The sequence below is a fragment of the Coenobita brevimanus genome, chromosome 55 (genome assembly GCF_032717465.1).
Source record: "Coenobita brevimanus isolate Jiangsu-jjx chromosome 55, ASM3271746v2, whole genome shotgun sequence".
Taxonomy (NCBI): domain Eukaryota; kingdom Metazoa; phylum Arthropoda; class Malacostraca; order Decapoda; family Coenobitidae; genus Coenobita; species Coenobita brevimanus.
Genome location: NC_137008.1, coordinates 26,812,345 through 26,829,339, shown reverse-complemented (window position 1 = coordinate 26,829,339; position 16,995 = coordinate 26,812,345). Strand labels below are relative to the sequence as shown.

Genomic DNA, 16,995 nt, shown 5'->3' with positions numbered 1-16,995 from the left:
TGTGTGATGTCGCCTTGGTTGTTTAATATTTACTTGGATGGTGTTGTAAGGGAGGTGAATGCAAGAGTTTTAGGTGGTCTGAGTCTGGTAAATGTTGATGGAGGAGAGTGGAATCTGAAGCAGCTGCTGTTTGCAGATGATACTGCACTGGTGACTGATTCAGAGGAGAGATTGAGACAGTTGGTAGAGGAGTTTGGAAGGGTGTGTGAAAGGAGGAAATTGAAAGTAAACGAGAATAAGAGTAAAGTGATGAAGTGTACGAGGTTGATAGATGGTAGGGGGATGAATATAGTTTTGAATGGTGAGTTGCTTGAGGAGGTAGATTGTTTTAAATATCTAGGGTCACATGTTGCTGTGGATGGAAGAATAGATGCAGAAGTGAAGTTTAGAATAAATGAAGTAGGAAAGGTACTGGGAGGAATGAAAAAAGTGTTTAAATGTCGTTCGCTTAGAATGGATGTAAAGAGAAGGCTGTATGAGGGTGTTGTGGTACCGACTGCATTATATGGGGCTGAAACATGGAATATGGGTGTAGCAGAGAGGAAAAGTTTGAATGTAATGGAGATGAGATGTCTGAGGAGTATGTGTGGAGTGACGTGTATGGATCGGGTGTGAAATGATGAAGTGCGAAGGAGAACTGGAGTTGTTCGGGAGATGGCTGGCAGAGTTGAGTAGAGGGTGTTGCAATGGTTTGGGCATATTGAGAGAATGGATAATGAGCGATTGGTGAAAAAGATAACTAGATCTGATGTGAGAGGTGTAAGGCTGAGAGGAAGACCACGAATAGGATGGATGGACAGTGTGAAGAGAGCGCTGGATGCGAGAGGGATGTCTGTTGAGCAAGGAAGAGTGGCTGTGCGTGACAGAAATAAATGGAGAGAAATTGTGAATGAATAAGTGATGACGCAGCCCTGAGGGGATATTCTCCCGCATTTGGTCTGATCAGCTAGTCAGGTCAGGTGCGGGTAAGGGGATGGGTCTGTTATGATGTGGCAGGGGTAAACCAGTTCTGCTGTCGGGCCCTGCTGTGGATGTCACTGATTGCATTGCCCAGTTGACCCTTGTGCGGTGTGGTGCGGTGAGGATCTGTCCGTTCTCCCCTTTGGGGCTAAGATGCGAATGAATGTGTTTGAATGGATGAGTAAATGGAGAGTGAGTCGTCCTGTCTCGGCTACCTCCCTTTCCTTGGGGGAAGCAGCCTAGGTATATAGATAGATAGATAGATTATTATTATTATTATTATTATTATTATTATTATTATTATATCAAGTAATTATCGGTGTATTTTAAGAGAATTTCATAACTGCACCACTGAAATACTACTGCTGCTGCTGCTGCTACTACTACTACTACTACTACTACTACTACTAATAATAATAATAATAATAATAAATGGTTTCCTGTACACCAAGAAACCATTCACTACGCTGGGTGGTAACCATATAACCAAATTTTGGCGCCTGGTGGTTTAGTGGGTAATTATTGCGCTCCAATCGGATTGAGCCGGTGAAGGTTTATATCCAAGGGGTGGTTGGGGTTGATTGCTCATGTAATGCCATTCAGGGATGGGCGAGGCTGGTCACTCTGATCTTCAATGTCAGGACCAACTTGCCTAGCCCCGGGTTCCTACGCTCCTCTGTGAGGCGACATAGGATTGGATGATGATGATGATGATGTTAAAACAATACGTAAATATGGATTTATTTTGATAGAATTTCCTATCGTAACTGCACCACTATCTCTCCCATACACTCTCCTGCCCCCCACACACTCCTAAATATCAGTAGTCACATTGTGTGACTCATCGACAGCCAGTGGATCATATTATCAATAGCTACGAGAATTTGAAGCAGTTATTCTTTTGCAGTTTCCCTTCCGAATTTTCACCTTAGTATTTGCGTGTATGATGCGTATTTTTTGATGTCAACCTAGATTTCTATAATAATAGGGAAGAAGATAATAAAGGGCGTGGTAGGAAATAGTGGCATAAAAATTAAGTGGTATGAGGTCCCCCCTGGCAACGAGAATCTGGCACAATAATTCCTTCAAAATTCTTGATGTGACGGTGCGCCCCCTTCCATCTCCCAATCATCTCCCTCAGGCATCCTAGGTCCTAGGCATTGTGAGTAGGCATACACGACGGTGCGTATGTACTGTCTCTTGACCTCCTAACTAACAAATTTCCATATGTTGTGTTGTCTCAGTCAGCTTTACATCTGTCTTCTCCACATAATTTCATACTTAGCCAAACCCTTCTTATGCATCATAGTGTCAGCTATTTTGCGTCCATTGATTGCATGGTTAAATATCAATTTTATAACGCATCCAGAATCTCTAGCCTCCTCATACTGGCACTCTTGAGCTCTCTCTCATTGTAAAATATGCCTCGTGGTCTTGGGGGCAATAAGTAAATTGTCCGAAATTTAGCTGTGCTCCTCAACTGGCCCCAGGGAGAGTTAGGACACACAAGCCCGAGTCCCATATTCAGGTTCATTTTCGAAAATGGCCCCGATCACCACGATCTCACCCTCGAGGTATGATGTTGGTGAAATGCCATGATCATACCTCAAACGGTAGGCCTAAACGGCCATTTCACGACACAGTCACTTTAGTGCTAAGACACACAGAGACATTGCTACAACATCCCATGACACTCTACTGAAGCGTCTTTTTTCTTTTTTTTTAAGTAACAGAACGAGGGAAGGAAAAACAAATCAATAAAAAAAAATAATCCATACACCAGATTACTGGTGTCCTCTGTTCATAAAACATCTGTAACATTTAGACTTGAACAGCTGTGGGTTAAAATTTGGAGGGAAACAACTCTGGGGAAGCGAGTTCCGGAGAGATGCAGTTCGGGGAATGAAAGAATTCCGATAGGCAGAAGTTCTGCAATATGGCTGAGTGACATTCCAGTCATGAGCGCTACCAGATGCCCGTGTAGCACGAGGGAAGGCATGGAGAGGTGGCACCATGGACGCAACTTCGTCTGAGCGTTTGCCAAAAAAATATCTGTAAAATAATGCAACATTCCTTCTTACTTACAGGCGAGGTAGATTATTTGTAATGGCAGGGTTGTTAATAATTCTAACAGCTTTGTTCTGAATTTTGTTTAGTTGTTTTAATGCAACCTCTCCACAACCATTCCACAAGGGTGAGCAATATTCAAGCTGAGAGCACACATGACTCTTATAAATTATAGCTAACTGCTCATCAGCGAAGAAGTTACGGACTCTGTACAATAATCCAAGTTTCTTTGAGGCGGTTTTAGCAAGTGATCTGACAAGAGAGGTCCAGTTGAGGGCATTGTTAAGTGAGACGCGAAGAATTTCAGTACTTTTGGAGTTGGGAATATTAGTATCACTGAAGGTAATGTACGAATCTGGCCATATCTGTCTATTAGTAAATTGTATATATTTAGTTTTACTAGCATTAAAAGAGACAAGGTTGTTTTGTCCCCATTCACTGGTCGTAGATAGGTCTTGATTTATGGAGATGGCTGTGTTGAGCTGAGAGGTAGAGATATTAGACTTTGTTAATGAGTGTCTGAATGTGAATGAACTATGTAGTGTTGAGTCATCTGCGTATGAGTGGATGGAATTTTGGGTGCCAGACAAGAGATCATTAATATGAACCAGGAATAGGGTTGGCGCCAGAACTGATCCCTGCGGCACACCAGCGTTAATTGAGTGGAAATTGGAATATACATCATCTACTTTTACTCTTATTTTCCTGTCACAAAGATATGAAGAAATCAAAGGAACAAAAGACGTTAGTCCATAGCAAGGGAGTTTGGACAGCAGGGAATGGTGCCACACTCTGTCGAAAGCTTTAGAAATATCAAGGGCTACTGCATGAGTTTCTCCATGTAGATCACTTGACTGATGGATGGTATGAGTTAGGAGATTGAGTTTGTCAATGGTGGATCTTTCGTGGCGAAAACCATATTGTCTATCACTAATTAAGTTGTTGGATTCAGGATGTTTAACAATGTGCTTATTAATTAAAGTTTCAAATACCTTACCAAGAGAAGATGTGACAGCTATTGGTCTGTAATCAGAGGGGTCAGACGAACTTCCTTTCTTCGGAATTGGGTGGATATTGGCTTCTTTCCATGAATTTGGGAGTAAAGAAGTACGTATGCATAGTCTGAATAATTTAGCTAGAACAGAGGCAAGTTCAGGGGAACACTTTTTCAAAACAATTGGCGGAATTCCATCTGGGCCTGGAGCTTTGTTGGTAGGTAAATTGTCTTGGATAGATTTTACGTATCTTGTCTGTATTTTAAGTGGGGGAATTTCGGGAGAGTCAAGTTCTGGTACTGGGACATTCTGGCTGGAATCATCCGTGGTAGAGTTTCTGGCAAATGTACTGGCAAAGATATCCACTTTCCCACGCGGGTCATTTGTAATGTTGCCATCTGAAGATTTTAGTGGGGGGAATGGAAGATAACTTGTGAAAGTTATTATTGAAAGAAGAGTTGACCAGAATATTCTATTGTCATTAGGGTTGTTAAGTGGTTTTGATGCTTGCTTTTGAAGAAAGTTTGATTTAGCTAGATTTAATACAGCTTTTGCATGAATTCTAGCAATTTTAAATTGAGAGAGTGATTCAGATGTTTTTTTTATTTTAAGTAAGAGTTATATGCTATTGACTTTTGGGCTGTTGCTCTGGCATAGTTGCCATCAAACCATTTTGGAGAGTTCGATCTTTTAGTGAACTGTTGACTTGATATGAATAAATCCATACCAGCTAGTATTAAGTCGCAAATGTGGGACTGGGTAGAATTGGGATCACTAGAGAAGAAAGACTGCCATGGAATGTCAGCAAGATAATTTCTAAATCCATCCCAGTTTGCCCTATCAAAGTGCCATCGGGTCACCCTGACAGGTTCAGAACGGGGAGGTGTGGGAGGGTTAACTAATGAGGTTTTGATGAGATTGTGGTCAGAGGATCCAAGTGGTGACAGACCTCTATCCTGTATTGATCTGGATTATTTGTCAAGAATAAATCCAAGAGATGGGCATTATGGTCAGGATTATCAGGTATTCTGGTTGGTTGCTTTACCAGCTGGGTGAGATTAAACGATTCTGCAAAGAGCTCGCACTCTAGACCAGCGTCGTCAGTCATGGCAGAATGCAATAACCATTCAACATTATGTATGTTAAAATCACCCAAAATGGTAATTTCGGTGCTAAGGGCAAGGTTAAGGTTATTCAACTGTGTGGATATGGAATCAAATACACTGGGTTCCGAAGAAGCTTTGGGGGAGCGATAAAGTACACAAATATATTTGGTAATATTTTGACAATTTAGTTTATATAATGAGTAATCAAAACTGGATGAAGTGAAGTTTAGAATAGTGTCAGTTGCATATTGGGATTTGATATAACAACAGGTGCCGCCCTTGTTATCCTGACGACACACTACGATCATCCCTCAGTTAAAAAATAACGGTCAGTTTGACTCCACTTCACGCCAAGACATCGCCACGACATGCTACGACAAGCTACGACACGCTACAGAACCGCTAAGTTACAGCTAAGTCACTGCTAAGATTATAAGGACATATGACGATACACGACGATGGCCGGGATCTTCGGTGCGAGGCTATATATAGGAGGGTGGAGTATAGGCAGGTGTCAGTAGGCAGGTGTCAGTGTGTCATAGCGGGTCTTCGAGATCCGATCTCCAAGGTATTGCTACGACACGTCAAGTCACACTTAACAAGGTACGACAAGCTATGACAAGCTAAGTCATGGTATGACACACTAAATCACAGCTAAGGCAAATGACTTTACCGTCACGACATGTCACGTTCTCCTCCTTGTCGGCGCCCACACCGACAATTTTTGAACTCTCCAAAAATTGTCGTAATATGCCAAGAACCGCGAAGAATGACCAAGTTCTCCACGTCAGCGCAAAGTCACGCCTCGTTACTCATGACGACATGCGGCGACACACGAAGACATGAAGATCTTGGCGTGTCATAGGAAAGTTCTGACAGCAAAACGGGGAAGTTCATAATTACATTCTACCCCCTTTGATATTTAGTAAGTAAATTGTCGTTTATTGCAGAGACAGCACAGTCAGCGTTACCAACGTCTGCAATGTGTCATTTTCTACTTCCCAAAACACCATTTATCAGTCCTTTATGTCCATCTGTTGGATGATTAAATACTGAATTGTGAGGCTGATTCCCCATTTCCACATCCACACCAGCAGTCTGAGCCATCGCCGCAACAAAGATGATACGCCATGTTCTTACGTTGCAAAGGTGGCGGGGGTGGGGGGTGGATGCAGTACTGTATACGGACCATCGTGTATAAGGCCGAACTTTACCCTTTTCACGAGAACGCCAAAACTTTAAAATCGTAAAAGCAGTGCCCACACGTCAAGGCTTCTTTATCTCCCTCTCCAGCTGCCTCCTCACACTCCTGGCTCGATTTCTTACCTCGTTTGTTGTGTAAGCTTCCCCTCTCCCTGAGATTCTCCTAAGTTAAAGTTGAGGACAAGAATATCGCTCCATGTTTTAGTCCAACAGTAATGAAACCTACAAAATACTGCGATAATTCTGCGCTGCGTCGAGTATCGCAGCATAGGATATCCACAAATACAGTATTACTATCTCGGTATTATCCTTTGTGAAGTGAATCGGTGTTTATGTCTGCATCTGTTCTGTCTCCATCATTTACACTGCAGGCAGACTGGGGCTTTCGAAAATCACAAACGTCAACATGGCAAGGTCTTTTGCCCTCTCCCCAAATACTACAAGTTGCAGCATATATATACTAACTGACAAATAAATGTACATGGTCGAGGCAGGGTGAAAAACCAATATTAATCCTCGAATACATAAACTGAGATAAGGAGTAGAATTTATATGCTGAACTCTAAACAAAAATGAGCCATAAAACTTTGTGAATTATTTCATGAACAAGCAAAATGCTAGAAGTCTGCATGAACTGAACCTGGAATACTTTAACTAAATTTAACCCAATCTTATCTCATCCGTAAATACACGTAACTCTTTCACCCATGATAGATTATAGTGTTGTTGCTGTTGTTATTACAACTCAAGGATCATCCGAGCGTGAAACCAGTGGATGGAGGCTGATTTGGTCCTATGCAGTCCAACTTCCTCCTCTTGGGGGATAAGGAGGGAGCTATGAGGCGTTTTGTATAAGAGGACATTGAAGCCCTGATTATAACGGTGCCACAGCAATAAATTATGGCTCTCCAGCACCATGTATAGACAGCTTAGTGCATATTAGATCATGATAGATTTAGGATATATTTAGGTTTAGGTTAGGATTGTGGGATAGGTGTTTCAGCTTTTTAGTTAGATGTCTTGTTGAAGTATGAGCAAAGTGTTGTGGCAATATCCAACATTTGAGACGTGTGTGTGTGTGTGTGTGTGTGTGTGTGTGTGTGTGTGTGTGTGTGTGTGTGTGTGTGTGTGTGTGTGTGTGTGTGTGTGTATCCCATTGGAGCCCAGTGTCCTCATTAAAGGACAGAATTGGGAAGTTTCAGATCTTAATAAAGTAGGGAACCCCCGGGTAGGGACCTATGAGCTTCGCGGCTATGAGCCGATAGGCGGAGGGCGATGCGCTCAGTACCCTCCCATCCCAGTGCCTCGCCCAGGAACCCTGGGATCCAATGGGATATATATATATATATATATATATATATATATATATATATATATATATATATATATATATATATATATATATATCAGTGTCTATTTATCTATCTGTGTGTGTGTGTGTGTAATGAGTTACGTACACGAAAACATAGATTATGATGATATCCGCCGGTAGGTGGGAAATGTACAAGTGTTTTCATGTTTTCGCTTCTTGACTATTTTAATTTTTGAAATGTGAATGCACAGCGCTTGGGAATTTTCATGTTTCCTTTTACACACACACACACACACACACACACACACACACACACACACACGTGCGCGCGTAACCCTAACGTCTCATTAGGTATCTGTGAAATTGAAAAAAAAAAAAAAAAAAATGTTTTAGACTGTAATACACGTATTAAAATTTTTCTGCCACTGTTCATACACTTTTTTATACTGGTTACTAGTGTATTACAACGGCTTAATTGTAACAGGACAAGAAAGGATTATTTGATTCAGTTGTGGCAGTAGTCAGTCAAAAGTAACTGTCACTCGGCAAGGTAAAAAAAAAAAAAAAAATCGGCCATCTTAAGTCAAAGAATTTTGGTTTGATTTGGACCAATCTTGCGGATGAGTTTAAGGTTTATCAAGGATCAATCGAATCTATTTTCAGATGAGTAAGTATATCGTCCAACGATACATCGTCCTCATTCTGTGAAAACAAAGAGAGCTTCTGTATCGATAGAGGGCGCAGTTATGGGAAGATAGCCCACACCGAACTGATACTTGCCTCTTTGAATGTAAGAAGTTTGAGGAGGAGAGGCAACAGCTCTGAGGAAGAGAAAAAATGTGGATATACTTTGCGTGCAAGAAATTCGTTGGAAGGGAAATAAAACAGGAACTTGGAAAGGGTAATAAGCTGTTTTGATGATGAAGTGGCAGCAACTGGGAAAAACGATGGAGGAGTGCTAACGTGAAAGGAATTGTGGAGAGTGTGCCGAAAGTAAACCAGAGGAATGACCGTTATAAGACTGAGATTGAACTTCGGTTGAGTGTGTGATGAATAAGTGCTTATGCACCACAAGTTGGATGCACTGATGTTGAGCAAGATGACTTGTTGCAGTAGATGAAAGAGTAACAGTTGGTTGCGACATGAATGGACTTGTTGGTAGCAACGATGTTATACCGAACAGATTTCATAGATGACATAGATATGGTGAATCAAATCAAGAGGTGAAAGGATAATGGACTTAACTGTTTCAATCGATATGACAATAGGTAACACGTTCTCCCACAAGAAGGTTGAACATCTGATCGAATAAAAGAGCGGTGGAAGAAGCTCTCAGACTGAATACATACTGAGCCGAAAGAATCATGTAAATGAAGTTGAGGAGTGTAAGTTTATTCCAGAAGATCATGAGGCGCCACAACATTAACTGCTTTGCATGAGCTTGAAACTCAAGAGACCGATGAAGAGAAGAAAGAATGGAATAACGAAAATCAAATAGTTCACGCTGAAGGATGGCCAGTACAGAGGGTTAATTAAACAGCGATTGATATATACATCGTCAGCAGAGATAAACGATGTGCAGAAATGGGAACGTCACAACGCAGATGTAAAAACGAGATATGGAAAAGAAACACTTAAAGAAAAAAAAAAGGAAAGATATGGGAAAACAAAGATTGTTTGTGTTGAAATGAAGAAGTGCATGATGTACTGAAGATAAATACAAGAATAAGAAGAAAGTGGGAAAATTCAAGACTAGTAAGTGTATGGAAAAATTATAGAAGGATAAACAAAGGAACCATAAAAGCTGTTGTACAGGCAGAAGCAAAGGCGTATGAAGAAGTGGACAGCAAAGAGGGCCAAGAGAAGATATTTAGACTTGCAAAGACGAGAATTAATAGTGCGAAAGATTCACTCGTACAGCAGCTAAGACTTGCAAAACGAGAATTAATAGTGCGAAAGATTCACTCGTACAGCAGCTAAGACTTGCAAAACGAGAATTAATAGTGAGAAAGATTCACTCGTACAGCAGCTAAGACTTGCAAAACGAGAATTAATAGTGAGAAAGATTCACTCGTACAGCAGCTAAGTACGCTGATGGAACTGGAACAAGAAATGTTGAAATATTCCAAGGAGAAGGAAAGAATATTGTGAAGAAAACAATCCATAGCGAAGAAACTGAACGACCAATCCCAGGATGGACGACTACCCAGTGAAGGACTGCCGAGGAGAGTTATGAGGACTGAAGAGGAAACTGCCCTAAAGGGCAGACGCGAGAGTACTCTGACAGAAGCGTGGAAAGCTCCAGAAGAGGAGGGAATTTGGAATTTGATGGAGGAGATATATGAACAAGAATTATCACTGGACAAGTGGCGAGAAAGGAAAAGGTGATGTGCAAGAATGTGGCCAATATCAAGGCAGAAAGATTTTGGCCCCAGTTAAGTGAAATAATTTTGGGTAAATTGCAAGGGAGGAAATGAGCATCTCAGAGGAACAGTTCGTTATCATGAAAGGGAGGAGTATCACGAACAAGAAATTTTGTCTTCGACAACCCATGGAAAAGTGAAGGTCGTAAGGCGCTGTATATGGTGTTCATATTCTAGAGTAGGCCTACGACTGAGTACCACGGCAGTAAGTGTGGAGTAGCTTAAGGAGAAGGAAGGCTTCAGAGAAGTGTGTCATACTCACACAGGAAATGTATAGGAATGTGCAACAAGGGACATAAACAGTGTGGGTCTAACAGACAGTTCTGAGCCCTTTTTATTTGACACTGTAATGGATGTATTGGTAGAAAAAGTAAGATTGGAACATACTGTATGCTTTATAAAGACGACATTGTGTTGAGTGCTAGGTCAAGGGAAGAGTTAAATAGAAAATTGAAAGAGTGGAGATTGGTACTGGAACTCAGGGATATGAAAATATGTAGGATTAAGAGAGTATAGGTGCTGAAGTAGGGCGTAAGATGGTATGGAAGTAAGGCTAGATGAAGACGTAATTAGAAAAATAGGTAAATTGAAGTACCTGGAGGAAGGTGGGGAATCGAAGTAAGATGTTAATGGCCTAAGAGAAGCTGGATGGAAAAACTGGAGAGAAGCTATACGGGAGTTTTAGGTGACTGGAAAATTCCTTTAAAACTCAAAGACCACAGTCAGATCAGTTACGTTTTATAAATTGAACACGGCACCTAACGTGGGTGAAATGAAAATATCAAGATAGATGTGTGTTGTGGTAAAGATTGACAAGATGAGAAACTAGTTTATCAGAGTCACAGTTGAAATGGCAGAGATATAAAGATAATACAGGAATCGAGGCTATGATGGTTTGGGCACGTGATGAGGGGCGAGGAGGCTTAGTAGTATGTTGGACGATGGACAATGAATATTGACAGATGTGCCGAGGACGAGAAGAAGAGGAAGGCAGAAGAAGAGATGGTTGGGTTCTATAGGAGAAAACATGAGGGAAGAAGGTCTGGAATAGAGGAAGGTCCATGACAACGTAAAGTGGAGAGGGATCGTTGAACACAGCAACCCCATCTGAAATGAGAAAAGCTGAGAAGATAAAGAAGAAGAACTGTAATGGCCAAGACTTAGCCAAGGTCAATGTAGCCACTATTTGTTCTTAATTTGACCAAACGAACGATAGGTTGAGGGTCAGGTGAAAATGAATTAATTCAGTATTAAGAGCTGCCAGAGAAGGTCACGGGCAGAGGGCAGGGTCAAAAGTTTGGCTTTAAACCGATTGAAGGGAGCAGATGTTGCAATTTCTGAGTGTTCCATCTTGTTCGTACCTATAAATTCTTTAAACATTGCCTATGAGTCCATATTTTCAGTCAGTCATTTGCAACAAAACAATACCTAAAGGACCCGCATGGCTGAGGAGATTCAGTATATTTTTTATCTGCATTTCTTAAGCCGAAGTCATTAACGTACCATAGTAGATGTAATGAAGGACCTGAGTAATTATTTGTTAAGTAATTTATCAGTGGCGATTTGTTAGTTATGAAAGGTGTGACCTAAATATGAAGAAAATCGAAGGGCAAAAACATTTGTGTGGGATTAAGCCACGGGCAGTGTGTGTGTGTGTGTGTGTGTGTGTGTGTGTGTGTGTGTGTGTGTGTGTGTGTGTGTGTGTGTGTGTGTGTGTGTGTGTGTGTGTGTGGTTTTGGTAAGCAGTTATGATTAAATTAGGTTTGGTTAAGTAGATAAGGTTACGTTAAGTTAGATTAGGTTATTAGGATTAGATTCAGATGTGATATGTTATTCTGGGATATTTTAGAGTTTGATATGTTAGAATAGGTTGTTAATGCTGTTAGGTTAGCTTAGTGGGCTAGGAAGGAACTATTTTGGGATATTCGGGTTTAGTTAAGCACGGGTTGGGAAAGACTGCATAAAGTGGTCATATTGGTGATGCTGACGCAAGGATGCCGTGCAGTGGGTAACCAATAATCTTCTTCCCCCAGTGACCCCAACCTGCCGAGGGAGTCTCCATCGCCAGGGTTCGCCGCTGTGGCCTGGCCTCGCTATACACCCGACACTAGGAAGTTCCTCATGATAGGTCGGTCCAATCAAACTTAACCTAACGAAGCCCAGCTTACCCCAATATAATCCTAACTTAACTTGGAACACCGTACGCAGCCTAAACTAAACTATATTAGTCTGACACTGAACACGTTCCACACCTTCTGGTCAGGACGTCTGTAACTTAATATTTACTAAATCACTGTCTTTCCATTTTATTGAATCCTCATTTGTAGCCTGACCTGACCTAAATTCTTCGTCGACCAAATTTCCATTCTCGTCCCTGTCTTCATTTTCACTCCTGACCTCATTATCCCCGAGAGTCATATGCCCATCAGTTATCGCTATGGCTGTCATGAGAGAGAGAGAGAGAGAGAGAGAGAGAGAGAGAGAGAGAGAGAGAGAGAGAGAGAGAGAGAGAGAAAGCTGTCAGTGGTTACCCACCAATAGTGACTGGCTTGTGTCACATACTGCCATGTTGATGCATAGTGTTACATAATGTTCTGTGATGTATTAAATACTTACATAATTCTTTGGTACAACTAATGTACATTCATTCATGCTGTCTATCATCAGATTCCCACATTGTATAAAAACATGCTGTCACAGGTATCCCGCCAAGCGTGGGGTCACAGTACCGTGCACACCAGTTGGCGCTGTGGAACTGGCTGGTACCAGAGTTAGAGGCAGCTGGTCGATCCAACCATCCAGACCCACACTCATGGGAAGTGAGCATCGACCCACATCTCTTTTACGGTGTGGTGAAGCCCCGAGAACCTTTGCTATACTTAGAGACCAACATATCCACCACCATTGCCCCAACCACGTCCAGTGCACCTACGCCCTCACCACACCCCACTGCACTTCGTCACACCACCACACTACCACTCTCGCCTACCATTCTCAGGTATGCATCTTTATCTCTTTTCTATCGCTACTTTAATGGTCACTGCTCCTCTGAACTGTCTGCTTGCATTCCTCCACCTCTACGACGGGCGCGTAGCACCCGTCTGGCAGCAAACTCTCATCCTTTTTCTGTCCAACTCTCTAATGCAAGAGTTAACCGTTACTCCCAGTCTTTCATTTATGCAACAGGTCAGCTCTGGAACTGTCTCCCTCTGTCTGTATTTCCTGCTGCCTATGATCTCCAGTCTTTCAAACGCAGTGTGTCCAGGCATCACAAAATGATCGGATCTTGAATTTGGCTCTATATTGTATTTTGTTTTTCTCTTGGAGGGAACTGTTACTGCGGGCTCATGGCCTTTGGTTCCTTCTTCCTCGCATTTAAAAAAAAAAAAAAAAAAAAAAAAAAAAAAAAAAAACATCACCACCACAGTTGTGTATCATTAAATGGTACAGTTCTCACTGAATAATTACAGAGTGTCTGCACATAGTTGGCAACTCAGAATGTCCTTTTCTAGAGGGCATCAGTCCCACACTCTTAGTGGATGTGTCAGATATGTTCTGCATGGTGTAAATGGTTGTCTATTGCTGTAGTGCTCTCTGATAATGGTGATAAAGTATTGTGCATCATATAATTAATAATTATTTTCACTGTATCTGTGGACGGTGGTAGGAGTTTTAAATGTTTTAAGTCCATATATAATTAATCACCAATGACTTTGACAGGATATAAGTTACCTTAATAGGAAGAATAACTGAAGCGAGCAATAACTGAACTTACATCATAGCTAAAGTAAAATTCTCATCAGGAATAGTACTGTTACATGTGCTATTTGTTTTTAACAAGTGGTAATCCAAAACCATCTTTATAAGTGGAGAGATGCATCATGTGATAATTCATTGACCACACACTTCTCCGTGAGTGTGGATAATATAATGCAGGTACATTATTCTCTTAAAAATTGAATGCAGCATACAAGATTTCAGGATCATATGCACTAGCCCGGAAAGGGAAGGATTACAGGTCTGAAATGGGAACGGTGGAGGGACTGAACAGTGGATGACTATTTTGTGAAGTGATTTTGCAATTTTGCTGGCACAACTTGTTATAATGCAGTCCTGTTTGCAGTGCATGGATATCGGTTGGCGCTGTTTGTGATATTGTGTTCGGTATAACTGGAAGCATGATATGATTACAAATTTGACATACCAAGGAGCATACAGTGATGTTTGGGAGAATTCTCACTGTTCAACATTTTAATAGCAGGCGGAATGCCGAATTTAGATAACACATGTGTGAAGCTGAGTTCATACTCCATTGGTGTTCGAACAGTTTTATAAGATCAATGATACCTTCCCTGTGTTGCATATAGTCATCTTGGTACATCATTAGTAAAATACATAATGATAACCTCGCTGTAATGGAGTTAAACTGTCTCTCACCGCAGCAGCTCTGCCAAGGTGGGTGATAGCAATGAGTATGTGAAATATTCCACGGCCCTCCTGGTGACCATCGGCCTTGGGGTCACGCTCCTTCTGCTGAATGGACTCATCTTCCTCCTGCTTTTCTGGCGTCGCCCCATCCATCCCCTGTGCCGCGGTCACCACCACCAGACAAAGGTGAGGAGGAGGTGGGGAGAGGAGTGTCATGATTGTTATGGGTTGGTGAGAGAGAGTCCAGACAATTCAGGATGATGAGGAGAGATGAAGTGACAGGTGAGGGGACACATGACGTGCAGTGATGAAAGGACCCTAGTAGTAGTATAACTGGGAGGCAGTTTAAACACTTCAGTTTTCGGAGATAAATTACGGACTCGTCTATAATTTTTCAGAAAGAACAAGAGACATGAAGAGAGTAAGTACTCCCCTCTCCTTGTCCTTCCAGAAAAAATCGGAACTAATACATTTCTATTTGAAAGAAGAAAGGCGAAAAGATCATAAGCTCCAATTACCCGTGTCTTTCTTGCAAAGTGGTCTTTACTAGATGAGCTGACTATAAGTTTGCTATAGATTTAATAATCTGAGCTTTGATTTTCTCTTTTGTGATTTTGTTTTTGTTGCATACATATTATTTACCCCAAATCACCCTTTACTGATTTTTGCACCCACTCTGTTTTCCACGTGTCTGTTTACCTCCACCCCTATGACATTCTTCCCAATACTTTCGTTTCCTTCCTTTCACTCCATCCTCTTACTCCTCAGTCCTCGCTTCATACTCATTCTTTTCTAATTCATTAACATTTTTCGAGTTTCCACATTACGCATCTTTCTTTCTCCTCATTCTTCATTTCTCCACTCCTGTGGTTTGGTTCTCGACCAACATGCTTCCATAACGTACACATCTTCCACAGTCTTCGTCCATCTCCTTTCATCACTTTCACATTTTACTTATTTCTCTGTGTTCGTATTTCTGTTAATTTCACTTATTCACTTCACTTCATTTCTTTTACTGACTCATTTTTTTCACCTCATTTAAATTCTGAACTTCTCATTTTCTATACAGTTATCCACCCCCTCACTCCCTTCCTTCCACATCTTAATCTCTCCTTCCTCTTCTTCCCTAGTCTTTCTTGCTCTTTATCCTTCGTCATGACTCTTTTGCCATTTCGTATTGACACTCATATCTTTAGCCATACAGCTCATATTCTCCTTACCTCTCTCTCTCTCTCTCTCTCTCTCATTCCTGCGCTCATTCTTCACCTCTCGTCTCTACCAGATCGCCTGTTTCATCCTAAATGTCTGTCTTAATCTGCCCTTAGCAGACTAACCTAAACCAACTTTCGCATACTAACCTTAGGTTATATAGCCTAACCAAACGTTACGAAGCCATTTTAAGATCATGTAAGCTATGTATGCTAACCTAACCTAGCATGACCCTAAGAGAATAACTAAACAAATACAACTTTAACCTGTCTTAGCTTATCCAAATCTAATTTAACCTAACCTAGCCTAACCCAGTCCTAACAGATCAGTGATTACATTGCATAACTCTAATATACTGGCAACTTAACCTAACCTAACCTTGACAAACTAGCAGTTTGTGTACAGATTGACTGTCGTTTATGAAATTCATGCCACGGTAGCAGAGGGAGGGGTGCGAGGTGCCGCGTGTGGGTTCTGCAGTGAGTCTGAGTGGACTGGGCGGTGGCAGCTACGGTGGACCCCCGGACTGTGTCAGGGCATCCTACGAGAAGCTCCACCTCACGCCACATGAACTTCACCACCTCACCAGGTTAGTGATACAGATAGGACTGTGGACCACATATTTAATAATTTTGAAGGTTTAGTGACGACTTTTCTTTAGCGAGGTTTTTGGCTTCCATTTTTTATCATCCCTGACTCTAAAGTAAAGTAGGTCTTTACAAAAACAAAGAAGTCACATCAAGAAGGATAATAATTGTTAAATACTCGTAATTAATGGTAAAGTAAAAGATGCTGCGAAATCTCTAAAGCCATCCTAAATACGGCCCTGTACTTTACAGTATAAACCGCTTTGTAGACTCACTATGAAAACAAACAGGAGACTGCACCGAAGCAGGAGAGCCATCAGCAGGGTTCCCAGTGATTTTATTTTTTTAAATGCTACGAAGAAGGAAGCAAGGGCCAGACACCCACAACATTGTTCCTTCCAAGAGAGAGAGAGAGAGAGAGAGAGAGAGAGAGAGAAAAGAAACTCCAGACCCGTCCATAGCTCCCTCCCTCCCTGTGTAGCTGTGTGGAATTTTGCCGATTCATCCTGCTTCTCGAAATTCATACTGCAGTGGGAGACGGAGGACTGTGGATGAGTTGGTTGGCGGGTGGGTGTTTGGGAGAAATTTACTCCATAGACAGAGCAGTAAGTCATCCCATAGAAGGAAAATTAGTTCATCAGGGAAATAGGTAAATTCATGTCTTGGAGAAAATAGACCCATGGAAGAATGTCCAAGTTCCTCAGG

The 16,995-nt window shown here is 41.6% G+C and overlaps 1 protein-coding gene across 1 annotated transcript in view; it reads left to right on the top strand.

The window, feature by feature from the left end:
* LOC145401281 (neuroligin-4, X-linked-like) overlaps positions 1-16,995 on the top strand; it is a 112,467-nt gene that overhangs the window by 47,898 nt on the left and 47,574 nt on the right. Inside the window, exons 7-10 of the mRNA XM_080273610.1 lie at positions 12,100-12,194; positions 12,767-13,064; positions 14,509-14,680; positions 16,147-16,292. Coding sequence (XP_080129736.1) covers positions 12,100-12,194; positions 12,767-13,064; positions 14,509-14,680; positions 16,147-16,292 — 711 coding nt within the window. The remainder of the gene's footprint in view (positions 1-12,099; positions 12,195-12,766; positions 13,065-14,508; positions 14,681-16,146; positions 16,293-16,995) is intronic.